Raw genomic sequence first — 22,427 nt, 5'->3', positions numbered from 1 at the left:
CACCATCATTAGCAGCAGCTGCACATTTAGAAGCTTTCTCATAAATCACTGCACAGAGTAACCCAGAAACTCCAGGCAGTGCTCTCCTTCTTTACAGAGAGGGAACTGACCCTGTACCCAGGCCCATGAGCCTTGCTCAGGACTCAACTGCATACATATTTTTAGCACAGTTGATTCTTCCATATAAACATTCAATTAAATTTCTGCTTCTATGATATGGGTCACAGAGTTTAAACTAAAGCGCATACAACATAATTAGGTTCCTAATCATTCAATAGGTACAACAAATTAAATAATACATTATTTTGCTCTTCAAAGTCATCATTATTCTAAAAGTGTTCATGAAAAATTGCTTAATAAAATAGTCCAATTAAGGTATCCAGCAAGAACATGTTTAAGTGCCCTCAGAAAACATCAGAGAACAATCTCTTCAGAACAGCAGCAGCCCCTAGTGGCATCCTGATCAACTACGGATTTACAGATCTTGAATAAATTAGTTTCAAGATAAGAACCTTGCATGTAAATTACTGTTCTCCCACTTCAAATCACAGAAAATCCTGAGTTGGAAAAGATCCACAGGGATTGAGCCCATCTCCTGGCTCCTCACAGGACTACTAGGACTCAAATGTTGCCTGAGAACGTTGACCAAATACTACTTGAACTCCAGCAGTTGATATTATGACCAGTGCTTTGGGGAGCCCATTCCAGTACCCAACTCCCTTTCTGGTGTGGGACCTTCTCCTAATACTCAGCCTTTACCTGTCCTTACACAACTTCACGCTGTTGTCAACATGTATATTAAATTCTTCAGCTTATGTCTTTGAGCATAATTTTAGATATAGGTTTTTACTCTTTCATAACTAATATTTATGCAAGTTCTTTACAGTATCATGGGGATGGCATAAGCTCAGCAGAACTTATTTATTGAGAGGGAACTGGAGAAATACATTTTAATATAGCCTTTTTAGAAAGAAATACAATATGATTATACTTGTATTGTTTTCCCTGTCTGGTCACTCATGCAGAAAAAGTACATGAATTGACTCAGGTGAAGGAGACTTTGAAACTTCTCATCCATACATGGGTATTTTTAGAAAGTTATGAACAAAGATTTCCCTAAGGCTACACCAAGAATTCTGGAGCCCACTAAGATGAAAACAAAACTAGCATCAGACAATGAACCCTGGCCCTACAACCACGATAATTAAAAAACTAGCAGTCACAAATCACAGAACCAGTTTCTTAAAACAGACTTACACATTTATTTTTTTACATTTGAAATAATTTTATTCCTGGCTGAACCACTGAAAGTCCTAATGCATCTGTAAACAGAGTATCACTATAAAACAATTTCAAATACCATGTAAAATAATATTATGGATGTATGCATTTCATTTCATGATTTCTCAACATAATCATTTTGTCTATTTACAAATATATAAAGATTTCGTGCTTTAGCTCATCTGAAATATCAAAGAGGTATTTTCAAATCACACAAATTAATAAATATAGAACTTGTTTCATTAAAAATCTACGGTATACTGTACATTCAAGTTGAGGCAAAAGAAGTTTTAATGCCAGTTACACTTGAGATGTTTCTCAAGATGAGTGTTTCTAATAATTAAACCATTCCCAAAAGTGCTATCTCTGTCTGTGATGAAAAGAAACATTAGGATCCAATATTTCATTACAGCCAAAGTTTCAGACCATAGCTTCATTCACAGAACTGCAGCTTCCATTACTAGAAAAATATCAAAGCTTTAATATACTTTTAAATAAGCATCTTTCAAGAGTTGCAAGAAAAAGAGGCAAGAAATGGCCTAAAAAAAAAATTAAAAGCCATGTGCACACACATACACATCACAGCTCAGCTTACCACATAACCCTTCAGAAGAATATTCAAACTCACAGCATCCTGTTACACTTTAGAAGTTTATGAATAACTCTAACAAAACGGCAGGAAACCCTAGGAAGTCTAAGGCAGTTGATCTATGTGCAAGTTTCTACATAGCAGAGTACCATCTTCAGAGTCTTCCTGTGACTGCATTACTCAATTTCTTCCTTATCACTTTCCTCCCACTGATTTGGCTTACTGTCTCCAGCAGGTTTTTTTAATGCAGCATTGGAACTGGTAAAAAGATAAAGTAACAGCGTAAGTAACTGCACATTCAGTTACTAATTACGCTTCAAGAGAGAACAACAATACTGTTGTGATGTTTTATTCTTCTACATATCAATCATAAGACCTAGATTAGATCTTTTGGTACATTATCACAATTTCATCACTGCTCTAAATAGAGTTCAGCACTATGAAAAACAAACAAATAAACCACAAGAAACATCTACAACATCATTTGAGATACCTGTTATGTGAAATATACTGAGAAGTCTGGCAGGATTCAGCTGAAACAGGACCACTCAGCATACAGTGAGGTTTTCTTTGCTGAGACATTGAGCTCAGACGATTGTCTTGGTCAGGAGCTGGAAGGCATACATATAATCAGTTAGCTCACTTTACAATTGAAAACATTTGAAGGCTTAAATTTTAAGCCTTCTATCAAAAACAATGGACAAAAAAAAAACCAAACAAACACCCAAGCACAGCAAGCACCTTCCTCCCACCCTACTGCATGACTGTAATAATAAATACAGCCAGAAACACCAGAAGATGAAAAAAGATAATTATAACTTCAAAAGCTTTAGTATACAGTCTTAAATAAGTCTCACAAGTTGCTCACAGATCATTAGAATCAAGTCATTCTTCAAGGTAACAAGGCAAATGATCTGTTCCTAAAAAGACAATTTTTTTCCCCACTATGGAAATGAATTATATCTTAATCTTATAGGTAAAAGGTGGAAAAAGCAAATTACAGTAATATAATTTGAATACTTGCTTTCTATTAAGGCACTTGGAGTTGTCACATTTTCAGAGTGCTTGTAATCAGTACACATACTTAAGAACTGTTGCTTCAACCACGCTCCTCTATCTTCTTCAAATGCTTTTCTCTAGGAAAATAAATGACTATTTACAGTTACGACCACAGAAACAAGCTTAGTCCACGTTAAATTGATGCTATTCCATACTATAAAAGACTTCAAAAGTTACAGAATACCCATGCAACTAAGGCAATTCAGAAGTTTAACAAAGAGTTACAGTCATGTAAGCAAGCTTTTCATTCCAACAAGGATTAGCTGAGGAGGTATTTATTTACAAGCCAAACCCCAAGGTTTTTTTGAGAGGTCTGAATAATCCTTTCACTTTACTGTTCTCCACTACAGTGACACAATCTCCTACCACTGTCTCTTGTGCTCCCCCTGTCCCCACAGTGCGGCACTACCTTGTGGAGATGCTTCTATTTTCTGGGCAGTTGCTCATAAGGATTCCTGCTTCCATCTTAGTCCTCAGCTTTCTCATAAACAAATACAAGCAACATTGAAAATAGCACTGATCACTTCCTTCCACTAAAAAAGACTGAGCAGAAGAAAGGTGGTGTTTCCTTTTCCAATCACTCTATGCGCGCAAAAGTAGAAAATTCTGGCTAAAAAAAAACCTTCAAAAAGATGCATGGGATGTAGAATCAAGAGACAAGCTATCCTAACTCCAAAAAACATCAGTGAAACAGAGTGCTCCCATCACATAAGAAGGCTTGCAGTATTGCTTCTACTTTTTCATTTCTCCTTTCAAATTTCAGTATTCTAACATTCAGAAGCACAGGTAACTACGTTTATGTTGTAAAATGGTCTAAAATATTTCAGGACAAAACTTCAAGATTACATATTAAATCTAAGAATTCACTAAAATGCAAGGAAAATAGAATGAAAAAGATTGAAGAATGCATGATCATAATATAGTGGCCTGAGTCAGTATTTGTCAGTGTTCTGAACTACTGTTGTACCAATGTCTCAAGTAAAACTCAAAATATTCTATGATCTTGACCTTTCATGTTCCTCCCTGCTAAATTTGTAGTTGTCTTCATGTTTTGATCCTAACTGCTGGCCAGACAAAAAGATGTGCTAGAGCAGCACGCTTAGAGAAATACCCACCCCAATTCCCTCCCAGTATAAGTCTGTTTACTGGCCAGCTCAACTACAAGAACACAAAATGGCCTTACTGAAGCAAAGACATATTTTGGCTTTCTGCAAAACTGGTTTCCACGAAAATTTAGAAATCAAGAATCTTTGAGAATTCAATACTGCAGCCAGATCTGACAGTGATTTGCATAAGCCCGGCTGTCTTAGGGAGCTACACTGAAACAGCCTCTAATCAAGATTTAATGAATAAGCAGACAGATCTTTCAGAAGTACCTAGATATTTCCAAAGCTGCAAGAAAAATAATTCATCCCAGTTGCAGCAAACCCATTCCAATATACACGAGAAATTAGGTGTCTGTTGTTTTGTTTGTTTTAAGTGCCAGCTGAATGATCTGCTGCATTGACCAAAGCTATGTTTTACAAAGTGCAAGAACAAGCTCTCTGAATAGAGGTATAAGCAAACAGAAAATGTATACTAGGAAGTTTTTAGTGTGTATTAAGAGTTATTCTTGTACTCTCTTCCATAGCAGTTCCTTTTCTAATACCTTTCCACTTTTCTAGTACCTCTAGTCCTAATCTAATAGCAGCTTCTGTAAAACTTCTTCGTTCCTTCTCAAAGTTCTTTTTTTGCTCTTGAAATAGCCTCCATTCTTCCTGAAGACGCTCTCTATCTTCCAGCAAATAGCAGTCCTGTAGTAACAGAGTGGTGTCATCATCACATGGAGACATAAGCTGTTGCTGTAGATATAAATACAGAAATAATAATTTTGGAATGACTGTTCAGTTGTTTAGACTTTCCACAGATTCAGTTTCATCAAAAAACAGTTGAAGTTTAATAAGCAAAAAACACAGATGGTAGGGGCAGAATTTCAAGCAGCCAGCAAATCACCTCTGTTCATGCAGCTGGCCTTATCAACCGTCCTCATGTCAATTAACCCCCAGAAATTTTCCTACCAGGATTACAAACTCATTATATTACTAATCAACTGAACAGATCACTTAAACCAACCACAGAGATATCCTATTTAAAAAGCACTGTCAAAAAAAAAAAAAAAAAAAAAGGAGAAAAACTCAGAAGTGAGTGATAAGTGACATTAAAAAAAAATAATAATTCACAGATTTGGTCTTGAAAATAACAAAACTTAAAGTCTGCTACCTGTAAAAGCTGCTGCTGAGTTTTGATCATTTCTTTACATTGCTGAATTTCTAACTCTAGTTTTTCAGTTTCCAGCTCATGGTCTTCCCTTGAAATTACATCTTTATCATTCAAGGCTCCTGAATGCACACGTGACACTAAGGGAGAAGAAAAAAGGGAAAAAGGTTACCTAAAAACAATACTTCACAACACTTAAAACTCAAAGCAATAACAAAGATTGTTAAACTGTAATAGTTTAATTCCAAAAGACACATTCATCATGCACTCAAAATTCCTATTATCACGACAAGCAATCCAGAATTGGTACTACACTCGTAATTAAGAGCTACTGCCATTTATCCTGAGCTGAACATTACAACGTCACCTCAGATTTCACATTTTGGGGGAATACAAGAAAAGCTGTTCAGAGCAGCAGCTGTGGAGCAAGATAAACAGCATGAGAACCAAGGACACCTCTGCAAGGAGAAGAAGGGTCTCACAGCTCTGATTGGATACGTGCCCGCATGGACAGTTGAAAAGTGTTTTGTAGAATGCTTTGTTGACATGTAAAGGTGGTTGGGAAAGTTGTAAGGGCAGACGGGAAAGTTAGAAAATAACAACTTGTGAAGGTAATATAAGGGATGTGAGAACTTGTAATAAACGATTTGGATCGTTCACATCTGAGTCCGTGCCTCAAATGCTGCAACATTTATTCAGGTAAATCACAAATCTGTGCTGCAACAGTGTTGCTCAAAAAAAAAAACAACAAACAAACAACCAAACAAAAACACCACCACCAAAAATAACCACCACAACTTGTTTCAGCAGTTATTTAAAAGAAAATAACAAGTGAAGATTTCTTTTCACTGATGCATGGTTAGCCTATTCTGAGCCCACTATTGAAGGGTCTATGTGTTCATAAGAGTATGGCGGTAACTATATATACCATAGATAAAAAAGGAAAGATTTTTTCCCTCGTGTTCTATGAAGGAGAAACAGAGCTAACAGTTGGAACACTGTGTGCACATTTTTAACTCAGAAAGGGAATGAATCAGAGAGGAATAAAATGTGCGTGAGATGAAATAATGTAATGTGTGGTTGTACAAAGATACAACCATCCCAGCATTTGTAATATGCCAAGTCTGGATCCCCTGCTGACAGTGTTTAAACACTAAGCAAATGCTAACAGATCAGAACATGGTTGTCTCTATAAACTCAAAAAGAAAAAAAAGAAAAAGTAACTAAAAAAGTAACTCCAAGAAGACTGCAAATACTTGAATCTTTTTTCCTGATGCTTACAATTATTTTTTGGTCAGTACACTGAGTCAAGTATTACTCAGAATAAGTGATCTTAAAATCCTTTCTGTAAGAATATGTCTATACCAGAGACCACCTGCTCTTTTATTTGCAACTACATTCATGACCTTCTCACTCTTATTCCTGACTGCAAACATCCTTGCTGTAGCAGCAGCATTTGCTTACATTGGAAAATAATACTAGGAAAGAATTTTATATATTTTTAGCTGTCTTTTAATGCTGTTTAACAGCTGGAAATGAGGAGAGTCCAGCACCATACCATCAACTAGTTCATTTTAGAATGCCAGCAGAAGCACTAGAGAGATGGATGTAATGAGCTCAAACTTTAAGAAGGATCTGTGTATCACATATCACAAGTTGAAAGAAACTGAGTATCTGCATTACTTGAACAGCTCAGAGAAACGGGGAAATACAACCAACATTTACAAGGGCTGCTCTGAAAATAATGCTTCCTGCTTAAGTTGGCCCACAACATCAGAGGCAGACAATGGTGGCAGAGGTCGAACCTTCCCACCAGCATTCTGTTACATTTCATTGCCACGTGACAGATGGCAGCAGAAGGGCAGTAATGGCATCTGACATGGAAATGCATATGAAGCAAAGGTGTGTCAATGAAAAAAACCAGCTTGCTGAATGTTTATGGAGACCAAACACAATGGATGTGAGCAAAGGAAGATGGTGCATGGTCTGTTTCAGCAGTGATAACAGCATGTCACCTCCACTAATGAAGATTTTCTGTAGTTTTTTGCAAGCATGACATGTAGGCTCCTGTTAACTACTGGCAAAAGCACATAGCTAATTAATGGCGACTATGTTGAGAAAAGAACAGAACAGTATTATGCAGTTCAGAATTTAGTCTATTCAATAGTACTATTGTGCTCTTTGTATCTGCTACAGTTCTCATGAAAATAAACAGAAGGCATTACTTTTGGAGTGACCTGCATATTACAGTGCACGTGTCTCCAAAAGAAAAATAAATTATTTCTGAAGAAAGCTGTTTACTCTGTCAAACTACAATTGTGTCTGTTCTCAGGATAACAGACTTGCTAGACAACAGCTTTCCTAACTTCCCACAATTTAAACTCATGTAGAAAATGACAATCACAAGCCTTTTCAGGGAGTCTACCAGGTCACAATCCCTGGCATTTTAGCTTCCACTTAGTTAAGACATACAGTAATGTAAATCCAAAGAGCATGACACCAAACAGTCAGAAGCATTTTACGTGTACGCATATGAGTTATACACCACCTTGGTTATCCAGCCTTTCAACGTGATTTTTCAACATTCTCCATTGTTTTCTAATGCTGTTGGTAAGCTGCTCTCGCACAGTTTCACATGACAGTTCCCACATATTCTCTTTATTTAACTCTCCAATGTCCTCCTCCAAGTCTGAAAGTACCTATAGAAATAGAAACAAAGCCTGGTGCAAGCAATCTTAAGATTCAAAAAATACACATTTAAATACGTACGTAGATTTGTTTGACTAAAGAAAAGTAAAACCTATATATATATATAAACACACACACACACACACACACATACATATATATAGGTTTTACTTTTTTCAGGTCCTTCCACTGCAAGCCTTCTAGGAAGTATTTTAATAATCAGATTGCTCCAGCACTGCAAACTATCACAGACTTAAGCTTAACCAAAGAATACTTACTGGCCCATCTTCAGACCTTTCTTTAGGTTTTTGTTTCTGTGGTGGAAGAAGTGAAATAATCTCTTTCTTCATTTGCTGAAGAACTTTTTTCAGCTCAGCATTTTCCAATAAAAGCTGCTTTTGGCGTTGCTCATAGTCATTTAGCAGAACTTTGTACATTTGTTCTTCATTTCTGAAAGCAGAAATGTGACAGTAACAAGGTGACAACATAACAAAGAGTTTAATTAATGTTGTTCTAAAGCAACTACAGTTTCACCTGGCTTCTGTCTTATCAGTCCTCCACGCACCTCTCTTCCCATCAGCTCTACCAACATAATTTAGAACTTCCATAGCTACAAATGAAAAGGAGATTTCAAAGCATGAAACAATGTGCAATTACATATTCAGATGACACTTCTTTTACCTTTTTATGTATTTACTGACAGAAGACCACGTTACCCAAATATCCCCCTCACTCTTAAGACCAAACTGAGACCACATTGCCCTGCTTAACAAAACAAGAGTAAAGGATAGAAATAAAATTGTGTTTGGAAAGCCAAAGGGTGGGGATGTCATTCTACCTTGCCTATTTTATACACTCCTTAAGAACACCCTCAACCAGCTTTTTATAAATCATGTATACATTATTTTTAAAATTACAACAGGATAGCAGTTCAAGTTCAATTTTCATTAGCTCTCAAGGAAACTGGAAGTAGATTTAAGACCTGGTGCTTGTTTGTTTTTTTTTTACCTCAGCAATATTTCAATTAACATTAGTAAATTCAAGTAAAAAACATGCCAAAAGTTTTGCCCACTCAAGTGAGAGGATTCTAGAGATTACTGTGCAGATACTAAATTGCCTTCTGCTGCCAAAATAGGTGTTTCTGGTACAGCATCCTAACGTGGTCTGTTTTACTTGCATGGTTTCAGAAAAGCAAACCCAACTCAGCAACAACATGAATAGTTGTCTTCTGATTCAGCAAACTAAACCAGCTCACTAAAATATGCAATGCTATAGATGGCAAACAGCTGAGACTGTTTTGGGGGGTGGCAGAAGGGATAAGAGTAGGACTTCCTTTCCAATTACATCAGTTGATACATTTCATCTAACAAAAATTCCACAATATATTCAAGGTTCCACTGGGTACTTAAGCAAAGGGGAAAAGTGATATGAACATAACTAAAATCAAATATTTTTAACACACAAAATTTACCATTTTGCTATAGCACTCTACTTACCTATCTTTTTGTCCTTTTTGTTCATGACTAATTGATGTAAGCGTTCCTTTAATTTGTTGTATTCTCTCTCTTTCCTCTTCATATCATGATTGTACTGTGTAGCTCTACTTGAAATTATGTTCTGTAACTTCTGAACCTAAAAACAATCCCACAAGAAAACATGTTTATTCAACTAAAGCTCAACATAGACGCATTTCTTCAGAAAACTAAAACAGATGTGAAATGGTGCTTACACAAAACTATTTCTGGATAAAGGAACTGACAACAAAAGTCAGGAGAACTCCCACAACCTACATATTCTAACCTAAGATTTGCCTCAAGAAATTTAGTTGTTTTTGTGCACAAACCAACACAGTAAGGAACTTGTTATAATGTTACAGTCCTTAAGAAGAACTGAGTACATTTTTTGGCAATTCATGTGATATATTCTCCAATATACTCATTACAAAGAAAAAGACGTTTTTTGATTCAGTAAATAACATTTAGTCCCTAATTTAACATTAAATTATGCTTATTAGATTTACATTAAAAAAAAAAACCAACAAACTCTTTTGGACAGCAGGATAATAAAAGAGGGTGCTATTATTCATTCCAAAAGAACATTAAAACAGGTCAGAAAGCATAATAGTACCAATAGGCTGGAAGAATTTTGACTCAGTTTTAATCCTTCCAACACACAGCTAGCTCAACATGCCCAAAGTTTTAAGCTAGAACTTCAAAAGTTCATTATATACAGATAATGCTGTGATCACCTGCTAAATATTTATGAATGAAGAAAACATTTAAAGAAATTTAGAAGCACATAAGTACAGTCTGGCAGGGATCATATGGAAACAAATCCCAAACTAAGGGCAATGTTTTCTTATCTGTGTTCTTCCAAGACTCTCAAGTTTAATGAGCTGGGGCTTTCCCCCACTCCCCACCTTTTGCTCACTTCGACAATGTAACAAAGATAAAATGCTCCTGTACACCTACATTTGAGAAAGTGACTGAATCCTATCGCTACCTATAATTTTAATATATATATATAAAGTATATTTTTAAAACATAAGATAATGTATAACCAAAAGCATAAAAAACATAATAAAGCTGTACATGCTTCTGTAGTACTCTCTAATAGAATCATATCTATCCATTACAGAACATATTTAATCGGTGTGCCAGATGTCAGTTTGATTTCACTGAGAGACATTTACCAAAAAAAGCCAAAAAACATTCAATGTGAACAGGTACCAGACACCTTGCAAAATCATCATTATCGAAAATGTATGTAATGATTTGCATTGATGTACATAACTTACTTCATCCTTTTCATTTTTAAGTAACTGGTGCAAATTCCTGTTCTTGCTTTGCAGTTGTCTGTCTCTTTCCTGAAGGCCAACTATTTCCCTCTTAGATAACTCCAACTGTTCCTAGAAAAAATGTTGACAATTCAGTACCAATAATAAAAAAAAAAAAAAAAAAAAGCTAAGGATAAAAAAATAATGAAAAAAAAAAAAAAAAGGGTAAACCACCTTGAGACAAGTCTTCCTCCATATTTGACCACTAATGTTTCACCTTACATTTTCAATAATAAGTTCTATTTTCTGGACCAAGAACTATGATTCTCCAGGAGGCAATAAGCAACAAATAAAGGTAGGGAACAATTTTAGTGGAGTATTTCTCTTAAATAAACAATGGAATAACAAACGTAGATACGCAATTTGTGACTACAATGAAGCAAATGGAACATCCTACATAAAACAAAGCTTAACTTAAGTTTTGCCAATAGCTTCTGAGCAATCTTTATAAAAAGGCTTTGTGGTCAGTTACCCAAGAAATCCAACAACGACAAAAAGAAATGAAAAAGGCCATACATTAGGAGAAGAGTGATGAAACATACTAGAAAAGTTACCAACATGAGGATTTTTGTTTCTACTGATTACAGTTGTACTGTAAATTTATCTTTTAGAGCCAGGCATATTCATTTGGACTACACTGAATGAGCTCAACTGAAGGATTCAACATTTGTTTTCCTTGATTAAAAAAAATCATTAAAGAAAACTTCTAAGCAAGATTTCAGTTGTTTTGTTAATTCATACCTCATTAATGAACCTCCAGATGAAAAAAAAATTCAAGAAACAAAAACATCCATAAAAATACAATTGAAAATTAGTACTGGGAAGGTCAAAAAAGAAATTCACTGTTATTACAGTAACCGTTAAATGCAAACGTTGCATTATATATGTGTATATTGGTAAAATCATCTTGCTTTCTACCTTTAGTTTAGCATAGCAGTTCTGCAAGTGATCCATATCACTACCCAGTTTCAGATGCTGCATTTCTACTTCTTCCTGAGCTCGAAGGTTCTTGTGCTGCAGTACAAGCAATTCATTCATGCAGTTTATGATAGATATTAAGTTTAACTCCTTTCCTTTGGATTCCGCATAAATAGAAGGAAAGCCCAATGTTGTCAATTCCTGGTGAAAGACAAGGTGGAGAGGGGGGTGGAATAAATAACTGGATAAATCTCCCAGATAAACAGTATCAGTTGAAAACCCATAAGGAAGTAAAAAAATATATTCTGCTGCATAACAACTTCAGCTTCTGAGCATTAAGAAAGAAGCCTTCCAAATACAGTGCATCTTCGTTACCAAAACCTCCAATAAACAAGATGTGGCTTACCCTATTGAGATAGGATATGCTCTGTTCAATATTCTCTTCTGTGCAGAAGGCACTGAAAAAGGTGTGCATGCTTTTGGAAGAAGGCAGTGGCAAGCGTAGCACTTGAGAGTTCATGTCTGGAGGAGATATCTTTTTCTCTGAGGTATACTGAAATATATTTTTGCTATCTAAAAGGTAAAAACATTAAGAAACAATTCAGGGCTAGTAGCTCAGGATATCACATACAAAAAGCTTAAAAAATATATCCCTTTACTGAAATTATTATTCATAGATGTTCACAGATCTAGAGCTAGGAATGAAATGAAACACATTATAAACATACCACAACAATAATTTTAAAAGGACAGTTAAAACTCCACAGCATCCCAGCAGCATTTATATTTAAAAGAAAAATTACTGTACATATTAGACTGTTCAATTTCACGTTAAATAAATCTCATGTTAAAAACTCTAATCGCTCTTTAGCAGCTATAATACCCCAGTAGAGTTAACACATCTACTAAATTTAAAATATTACTGGATTACCTGATGACAGCACTGGCACAGTTACAGTCTTCCAGTCTCCCATAGCAACAAAACAGGCAGGGTACCTGAGCAACCCGTTCAGCAGCGCAGTATTTAGTGCAATTCCTGGCAATGTGCGTTACGTAGGCATCTCCTAAAATAGTAAGAGCATTTTATATTAACAGATAGAAGATTAAAGTAAGCATAGGAGACAGACTACTAGACCTAAATCATGTGACATTTTTTCTTCTTCTTTACACTGTAAAAAACACCATAATCACACTAAATATTATGCTGTACAAGTGACGCATCTATCTAGACTTAGCCTCAGATTTAACCACATCTTTTAAACTATCAGTTAAACAGCATCTACACATGAAAACAATAAAGACGCTGTAGATAATTCAATTGTTTCTGTTGACGCGTATCCAAGAAAACACAGCAAGCCAAACATCCAATATTTTTCTGCTGTATAGCCAGAAAGCAATCTTATCACAACCAATTTCTGTGAAGCTTAAGCACAAATCTGTCTAAGATTATTACTTAAAGGGTAAAGAATATTCTGAAAGAGATTTATTGGCAGAGAGAAGTCAAAAGAACTTCTAATACATATTTAACCATTTAACTTAACCTATCCAATCCATTGTACTGACTACATACAGCTATGCTGCCTTTTCCCTGGGAAGCTGCTTCATTCTTTGCAACAGCTCCAAAATTGCTGAAGGACTGCAGAATAGGAAAAGCCTAATCCCATTGGCACAGCCACTCAGTACAGCACCATCCCTCTGAAAACCAGAGGAAACTCACACATTCATAAGAAAGAACAAGCTGATTGTCTCACTACCCTCCACCTCACAGCGTGAAGACTCATAAAGCATCAGAGCCGGTGCACTGCCAGAAACTTAAAATCCAGCTCTGATGTTCAAGATCTAGACAGTCTAACTCATCAGCTGTTACAGGAACAGCCACCCTTCAGGAAAACAGACTCTTCACCTGTTCAGGGAAGAAGGATCCCATTTTCAAAATTTACAACTGTTGACCCAAATCTCAAGTCAGTCTGGGATGGACACCATGGTTTTAAGGAGTACAGACAAGTTTGCTACTAACTCCTCCTAATGTTCTATTAAGTGCACTCTTGGAATTGGAACTTCTGAAATGCTGACACTAAAAACCTTGCTTTTTTATCATTATGGAGAAAGCTACCATTTGGAAAACCAAACTGCTGTCTATTTAAGCCACTAAACAATTGTGGGTGATCTATTACCCAAAAGGTCTCTTGTGAACATAAAAGAAACAAGAATCTCCTTACTGACATTTTAAAGCAGGCAAAACAGCATCCAAATTAAGGGCAGCTTTTTATGAGGTCATATTGGTACACAGCCATGCTACAGAACATTCAGAACTAGAAAATAAAATATTTTATAAAATATAAAATAAAATCTGCCAAAAAAGAAAGTGAATATTCAGATCCTAAAGGAAAGGACTGACTCAATGTCTGTCATTTCTGATGTCTATAAGGCAACCTTTTCATTTTTTTCCCCAAAGAAATCAACTGTGCTTTTTAAAAATATAATTCAAAGACAAAATAGAATGAAGACGCTTCTTACATGCTTATTTAGCTTCTGTTAGAACCATCAGATAAAGAAACCTGCAAATGAAAGAGTGGGAAAAAGGCAAATTCAACTACAAATATATGTATGAGAATGCAGGATTGCATTCTAAAGAGTCTGAAACTCAAAACACACAGATTCCATTAATGGCTGTTGGAAATTCTACAAAAATACTACTGACACTTCAGATATGCAATTCATTTCAAATAACCTGGCTTCTATTCTTTAAAAAACTACATAACCCCCAAGAGATCCAAATTACCTCTCAGTACACTATCATCATTCCACAGGTCTTTACACTGAGTGTTTTGACACAGCATCTATTAACCCACACATCACTTGACTGGAAGTTGAAACAGGACTAACGCAGGTGGTAGAATGCAATGATTCTCCATATTTTAGTTATGCAATTTGCACGCTTTTACTCACAGCAAAGTCTTTTGATGGCTTCTCTGTGAAGCTTTATTTCTAGGTATACCAACAAAAGGAATTAATTAAAATGAACAGAAAGACAGGTTCAGAAGGATGTCTAGCAATTAAACAGAACACAGAAATACAGAGGGAATATGAAAATGTCCATCTAGATAATGCAACTATATTCTTCTCTCATAAAGGATTCTAGAAACTTTTGACTTGAAAGGACAACTAGCAGTACAGCACATTCTGTTCAATATATCAAATTCACAAACATACACCACAAAGTCACTGTCTGGTGAGCACTAAAGAACTTCAACTGTTAAACCAACACCCAAAAGTAGCTTAAGTTGTTCCATGGCAGCAGAAGAATGCACTAGCTTTGAAGTAGTTATCAGTGAAGCGCACAGTCAGCATTTTGTACTTGCATCATCTTTTTATACTGTATTTAGAATCATACTCAGATATGCATGAGACAATCCCCATGTCAGCTGCAGTAGGGAATGCCACAAGCCTTTAGTTCCATGCTAAGATCATTTTGCCAGTTCCACATGGCTTCTACTCCCAGTTCAGGACCTCAGCAATGACTTTTAAAGCTACCTTATGATAAAGAATCATCAGCTACATTTCCTTGCCAATCTAGGCAGTTTCTCTGGAGTAACACAGCTCAAAATAGACTCACTGAAACATGCAAGAGCTACAGATGAGCGTCTCTAATGAAGGCAGCAGGGATGCAAAATGTGTTTTGGTGATCTCTCTAGGCTATCTGCCTTAACACAGGAAAGCTTTAACTAAAGAAAAGGGCCTGCTTCACTTTGTTGAGCAGGAAGAGAAGGAATTGAATTTTTTTTCTTGCTTGTTTGCCTCCCCACATCCCCTGTCCCCTTAAACCCTGCTGGTAAAACACACAGTGAGAAGCTTAATAAATACATAAATCAACATTTGTTGTTTCCCAGAATCTCATACTGAAACTAAAAATCTATGGGCAGGAGAGAGGAGAAAAGAACAAATCTCTCTACAGCCAAAGCTACTGTAACTACTTAATGATTTTCTTTCTGTGCCCATTCTGCCTATGCAGCTATTTCACTAATAGGGCTGGTGACTCACCCAAATATCTGAAATGACCCAGTGCCTGCCAGACACTACTTTGCATGTTGGCAGCTTCACTTTTGTTCCAGTGATGAACAAGACCCTGGAGGATCTGGGAGCCGGTTTCGTATGAGTGAACACAGTGGCAGAGTCATCTCATTGCAAACAAACAAACAAAAAAAACTGAAATGAAAATGAAGAAATAAAGCAACCCCTTCTGTACAGCTGACAGGTGCACAGTTGACAGGTAAACAGAGGTTAAACTGGATGTTTCATATGAAAGATTACTGTGATAGAAAGATAATCAATGATAAATGGGAAATGCTCACCTACATCAAAGGCTCGCTGTAAACTCTGCAAAGAAGCGATCTCCAGAGAAGGTGATCCTGCCTTAGTGGTAGTCAGCCCTTTGAGATCTGGGAGAGGTGGAGCCGAGCTCCACCCCTTCAGGTAGCACAGCTGAATTACCTTCACCTGTGCTCCCACAGCTGACTCATCGCTTGCCCCAGAGATTGATTAATACCAATAATCAAACAAAGGATCACTAACAGGAAAGCACACACACACACACGAAAATCCTAGAGCCTAAAGCTATCATGATAATATACTGGAATTTAATCCTAGTAAATGCACCTGAAGTTTTGCTGATTTTTTGTTTTTGTTTGTTTTTTTAATATTAAAAATGCCCACAGGTAGAGCCCTACAAACTCCTACATGATTCACTAACATGAATCCTTCTTTTCAAGAATAAGATTACTCTGAACTTTGAAAGCTAAACTACAAATAAAGAAGCAAAAGTGGATCTTAAAATCACTGTTTCGTGCTCTGGGGTGAAGGGAAGGAATTGTCAATGACTGTGCCAAGATTGAAAATAAATCAGATAAAGCAAGTCTGAGTTCAGACTATCAAAACCTACAAGCCATAAGCAGTAAGCACTAGGATTATAAACTTCACACATCACAGTATATTTCTAAAAACCTGAATATCACTTTTAAACTTGAAATGCAGTTACACCTACTAGCTTTAAAAAATTCTTCCAGGCAACTCTGTATCAGGAGATAAAGTCTTATAGTAGCACTGTACCACGATCATATTACACCATCTGGTCCTCTCTAAACTGCACAGGGTGTGGCAATGACCGGATGGAGATCAGTGACAAGTGGTGCCCCTCAGGAGTCAGTACTGGGAGCACTGCTCTTTAACATCTTCATCAATGACATCGACAACACAATCAACTGCACCCTCAGCAAGTCTACATATGACACCAAGATGTGTGGTGCAGTCAGACATGCCTAAGGGATAGGATGTCATTCAGAGAGACTCAGATATGCTCCAGCAGTGAGCCTTGGTGAACTCTATGAGGTTAAATAAATCCAAGTGCAGAGCCATAGCAACTCCCACTATCAGTGCAAGCCAGTGGATGTAAGGATGGAGCACAGCCCTGCTGAAAAGGATGTGGTCATACTGGTGGATGGCAGATAGGTATGAGCCAGCAATGTGCCTATGCAGCCCAGAAAGCCATCCATATCCTCGGCAGCATCAAAAAAAGCAGGGCCACCAGGACAAGGGAGATAATCCTGCTCCACTCCAATGATCTGGTGATATCCCACCTGGAGTACTGCGTCCAGATGTGGAGTCCTCAATGCAGGAGAGATGCATACCTGTTAAGAGCATGAATAGAAAAGGGCCTCAATAGTGGTCCCAGGGATGAAACATGAGGACAGGCTGAGATCTGGGGCTGTTCAACCTGGAGAAAAGAAGGGCTACAGGGAGACCTGAGAGCAGCCTTTCAGTATTTAAAGGAGAGGCTATAAGAAAGAAAGGAACAGACTCTTCAGCAGAGTCTGTTGCAATAGGACAAGGGGAAATGGTTTCAAACAAAAAGAGGGGAGATTTAGACTGGACGTGAGTTTTTTTGTTTGTCTGGTTTGTTTTTTTTTTACAACAATGGTGGTGAGGCATTGGCACAGGTTGCTCAGAGAGGTGGTGGGTGCTCCATTCCTGGAGACCTTCAAGATCAGGCTGGATAGGGCTCTAAGCACCTGATCAAGCTGTAGGTGCTCCTGTTCATTGCAGGGGAGTCGGACTAGATGACCTTTGAATGTCCCTTCCAACTCAAAAGATCCTACAATACACGAAAAACGCATTATCTGGTAACCTAGAAAGCCTTTTAACCTAAATTAACATGGATAAGGGAAGGTGATCTTTGGAAAGAGCTCTCCTCGCCTTTTAGTGTTACAAAGCCATGGAAAGAGGTGAGTCAGCATCAACCAAACATTTCTCTTCCACATATTAAGTACTACAAGTTCCAACATATACACAGATTTTTACTTAAAAAACTGAAAGAAAATTAAAGCATTAGTTAGCATTTACTTAAAAGGCAACATGATTCCTTCTAACTACAGCTACATCCCAAGTTGAGCTGTGAATCTGCTTAAGGCTTTTACATTTGTCTAGTAATCCACAGATGCCAAACAGATGGCTTTCATCCGGATAAATCAAAGACGTCTCAGTCCATGTAAATTAAGGGTGCATACTAGTCATCACATTATAAGTTTACAAACGTATCCCTGATAACGTCACAAGAAACACACTTGTTTTATTCATGTAAACACCCTGAAGGTCCATACTTCTCTTCCCTAGAATTTTAATAACTATTCTCTCTCTATGGCTGTTTTAATAACAAAGTTGACAATTAGCAGTAGAATATAGCTCAGATTTGGTGATAACTGCATACCTCAAAGAGCTCCTCTACCTAGAAGGAAAGAAACCTATTAAAACTGTAGTGGCCTCTCGTTAATACTGGGATTTCAATGACAAGTCCTGCAATCAAAGCAGGATATTTCCTCCCTGCTCTTACAATATTGCAGCAATTAAACTAAAAAAGAAAAAATGGGGGGGCACAAAAGGGAGAATGTAATTAAGTGGAAGGACTCTAAGAGAACATTTCTTTAATATGTGCCAAACTGCCAACTAAACTTATCATTATTGTCAAAAGGAACCTTAACAGGTAAGCCCACTACTCAGCCTGCGAGTACTGCTAAGTTTTCTTCACTATAAGCATATCAGCCCAGAAGATCCCTTACATACATTATTAACTTAACATGTCGTGAGAAAGTTGTAAGAATAAATTTTTCTTAGATATTCAATAACTGAAATCACACAAAAAACATACCCTTAGAGCTGATAAAATGTGATGTTTGATTTTCTCCTACTGCCTTTGTCCCAAACACTCAGGTTACAAGGACTTATCTATCACCTCAACATTCAGCTCTACCTTCAGGATACACAAACAGCATCATTGCAATCTCTGAAAAAATTGGAACACGTGGAAATATTTCATTTGGCTCACAAAGTCCTACTCCACAAACAGAGCTAATACTATAAGTCTTTGTATCAGCGTTTTCCTATTGCTAAAGAACAGATCTATTTCTGTTAATCTTCTGGATTTTATTCCTTTGTTGAAATCAAAAACCATTTGCTACACATAGCAGGATATTCTATTCCAGCTACAAGGCCTCTGCATATCATGAATACATAAGGAAGCCTCAGGAACTCTGTCTTCTGTAGTTCCTCCTTTTCCTGAGCTCAGCTTTAACCAAATTCCATAACTTCACTATCTCTGCAAGCAAAAAGCATTAAAAAAGAGAAGGAAGGGAACGCAAGTCTCACCTGTTCCTAAAGCTGATAACACTTACAGGGCAGAGCCAGATTTAGCATTCCAGCTCTCAGAAACAATGCAATTCACAAGGTTCAGTAGCAGGTAACCTGTAAGATAAAAAAGGCACCAGGTAAAACGAGTGGAAGGTCATCAATGTAACTACTTTCTCTAATGAATGCCAGGAGATTCAAGAACTGGATTTCCAAAAAACTTTCCTCAATGTTTCCTAACAAAAGCTCTTAATCTACCATGCCAAAGGATTTACTAATGACTGATTATTGGTGGAGAAGGAGAAATAGTAGGAAAAGTTAAGTATTTTCCCCTTTCTCCTTCTTTAAGTATCGTATAAGTGTTGCATGCCCCATAAATGCCCCAAAGAGATAAAAATTAATCACAAATGGGATCTGTTTGTGGCATTTCTGTTATTGGGAGAACTTTCAAAGGTGCTGGGTAGGTCAGTGAGAAAATTCACTCATGGTACAGAGTTATTCAGAAAAATAAACACTAAGATTGAATGATAAGAACCCCAAAAGGTTGTATTCATAGTTCACAAATGGTAACAAAAATCCAGGTTTGTGAACTATTATTATTAGGAAGCAAAAAAGCAGAACACCAACTCAGCTGTGTACTTAATCCAACAGGCTCTATGTTAAGCACAATCATGCAAAAAGAGATCACAGAGTCACTGTGATTACTCCTCTGGGCAGTTAACAAAACATTGGAGCCCAGGACAGAAAAAAAAATGAACATCATAATGGCTCCATACAAACACTGAGATTCCCCAGTTGAAAGAGCACACATCATTATGACCTTCCCTATACAAAATGCAGAAAACATCTGAGAACGGTGGAAGGTCAGCCCATGCTTCCATACAAGAAATTAACAAGCTGCAAGTTTTCCGCTAGAGCAGCTAGAGAAATAGGACAAAACATGTACAGAAACACGTATAGAAAAATATCACCCCTTCTTTTAACACAGTTGTGCAAAATGAAATGAGACATTTAACATGAAGGCTGGGAAAAAAAAGCACTGTTAAATAACAGACTCTCATCACCATGTGCAGGGAATACAAACTATACGAGCTGGCTGAAATCATATGACACACATCAAAAGCCACCGAATTCAAGAAGCAAGCTCAGCTCAGAAGCCCTTCAGCTCCGCGGTGCAGGGCGCTGGGAGGACACTCTGACAGAGGGATCGCTGCCCAGCAGCCTCTGCTGACCGTTTTTCCCTTAGCATCTGCTGCCAGCCGCTTTAAGGGACAAACCGAACCCAAGGAACCTGGGATTGCCTCCTGTGCCCTCTCCAGCCCAGCCAGTGACTGATACTGCGCTTTCTCTCTCCCAGACCAGAAAGAACGTTTTTCTTCCCCGCTCCTTTCCGAAACCTTCATCAATGGCATCAAATCCCGTTTCAGTTTTAGCACCGACATTTACCCCGCACATTCGCGTTTCATTCCGCACACCTCCCGATCGGAGCCATTCCCCTGAAATACCCGAATTCCTGTCATACATCGCAGCACACGGAGCCCTGTGTAACCACCTCACCGGCAGCACGGCGCTCTGCGCAAACAGGGGCTGCAGCAACACCACGAGCACATCCTGCGTTACAATTCCATCCACACAAACAGGATTTGGGGTTCTGATTTGAGCAGCACTCAATCATGCCAAAGCCGCACAGCCCCCACTCCCACCCCGCTCGGAACGCGCCCAGCCGCGGGCAGGGTTGTACAGGGCTGTTCCCTGGTGTTGGCAGGACCAACGCCGCCCGACAGCTCCTGAGCTCCCACCTCGCCGCCCCGCGGACACCGCCAGGCGCTGGGCCTGCGTCCAGGGACGAGCTTTCCTCAGCCCTACGGCTCAGCCCGGGCCTGCCCAGCAGCACCAACCACACCGCGGCTTCCCCCGCAGGCAGCCCGCAGCCAGGTCGAGCAGTGACCGCCCTCCCACCACCAACGGCCTCGCAGCGTCCGTTACCCGCTGTTACACCCGCCTCCCACACCGCCGGTAAGGAGAAGGAGGAGGAGCCCCGTGTAGCACCACCTGCTGCGGCGAGCACAGACGGAAGAAGGGAGGAAGGACCAGCCCCGGCCCAGCTCCGCGCGGCCCCGTGTCCCGCAGCTGCCGCCGCCTCGACCCCGCGCCGGGCCCCAGCGCCGCTGCCATTGGCCGGAAGGTTGCTAGGAAACCTCCCCCACGGGCCCGCACCGCCCCTGCGGGCCGCGCCGCACCTGCTGGGGCAGGACACCTGTTGGCGGAGCGGGGCTGCGGGGTGACAGAGCGCCCCGGGGCGGGGCCGGGCACGGAACGGCGTCTGCTTCCATACAAGAGTGTATTCAGCGTTTAGTTGTGCCCCGCTGGGACCCGCTCGTCTGAAAAATGCGTTTCAAACCTGGCTTACCGAGTCCCGTCCCTAAAATGTATCCCTCGGTGCCACTTAAACACCTGCAGGGATGGGCACCCTTGACGTCCTGACATCAGGTTCAAGCCTCCCTTGGTGCGACTCCATCGCGTACTGGATAACATCAGAGTTTGCATATTCACTGTGCTACTGCAAAAGAAAAATGTTGGTTAACCACAAACCCAGTCGTGTATTCCAACCCGCTGTATTACCATCACTATCTTGTAAGCATGACAAGTTTATAAGATTTATGAAGAAATCCTACAGGTCTTTACCTCCATGTGTTTTTATTTGACCAGCTCGAGAATGAAAAGGTGTAAACCAGACTTTCAAAGTTCTCATCAAAACTTAACTCCCATGAATGGAATTTACTCTTATTACTGGGACTGGAATTGAGGCCATTTCTCTTTTGTGTAGGCAGACCATGATTAGCTCACCCTGCAGATAGAAATAACTATTACAAGGTGACTAACTACTACACTATTAATAACTATTACACTATTAATAACTATTACACTGATCAGTTCTTGCTGTGTAGACAGCACACTGCCAGTGTCTGCAGAAATACCAGTTGTTGGTTTGGCAGTAACAGTAATAAATGTTTTAATAATTTGTTCTTTTTAGAGTTAGGAAATCAATTCTTGCAATGCAATATATGTATATTTGTTTTGTTTTATGACTCGGGTTAATTGTAGGAACTTTGGACTTCTACGCTG

General features: G+C 38.6%; 1 protein-coding gene across 10 annotated transcripts; it reads right to left on the bottom strand.

Annotated features, from left to right (window-relative positions):
* Window positions 1-1,238: 1,238 nt before the first annotated feature.
* On the bottom strand, window positions 1,239-21,465 carry SSX2IP (SSX family member 2 interacting protein). 10 transcript variants are annotated; one of them, XR_014933015.1, is made up of 15 exons: window positions 21,354-21,465; window positions 19,323-19,418; window positions 12,559-12,691; window positions 12,034-12,200; window positions 11,628-11,828; window positions 10,671-10,781; window positions 9,370-9,505; window positions 8,408-8,483; window positions 8,152-8,323; window positions 7,734-7,884; window positions 5,189-5,325; window positions 4,578-4,770; window positions 2,895-3,006; window positions 2,364-2,481; window positions 1,239-2,128 (listed from the first exon to the last, which is right to left on the bottom strand). XR_014933015.1 is itself a non-coding variant. In XM_015870428.3 (15 exons), exons 3-15 carry the CDS (start codon window positions 12,599-12,601, stop codon window positions 2,047-2,049), a joined length of 1,680 nt encoding a protein of 559 aa, XP_015725914.2. In that variant the 5' UTR covers window positions 12,602-12,691; window positions 19,323-19,418; window positions 21,354-21,465; the 3' UTR covers window positions 1,239-2,046. The 10 variants fall into 10 exon arrangements, 7 of the variants coding, with proteins under 7 accessions (XP_015725914.2, XP_085368310.1, XP_015725916.2 ...); XR_014933017.1 differs by having other exon boundaries at window positions 4,578-4,722; XR_014933016.1 differs by lacking the exon at window positions 21,354-21,465 and adding an exon at window positions 21,101-21,331.
* Between the last annotated feature and the right edge of the window lie 962 nt (window positions 21,466-22,427).

The sequence above is a fragment of the Coturnix japonica genome, chromosome 11, assembly GCF_054131305.1.
Source record: "Coturnix japonica strain WE chromosome 11, WE-NBRP24, whole genome shotgun sequence".
Taxonomy (NCBI): domain Eukaryota; kingdom Metazoa; phylum Chordata; class Aves; order Galliformes; family Phasianidae; genus Coturnix; species Coturnix japonica.
This window is presented reverse-complemented; position numbering and strand designations above follow the sequence as displayed.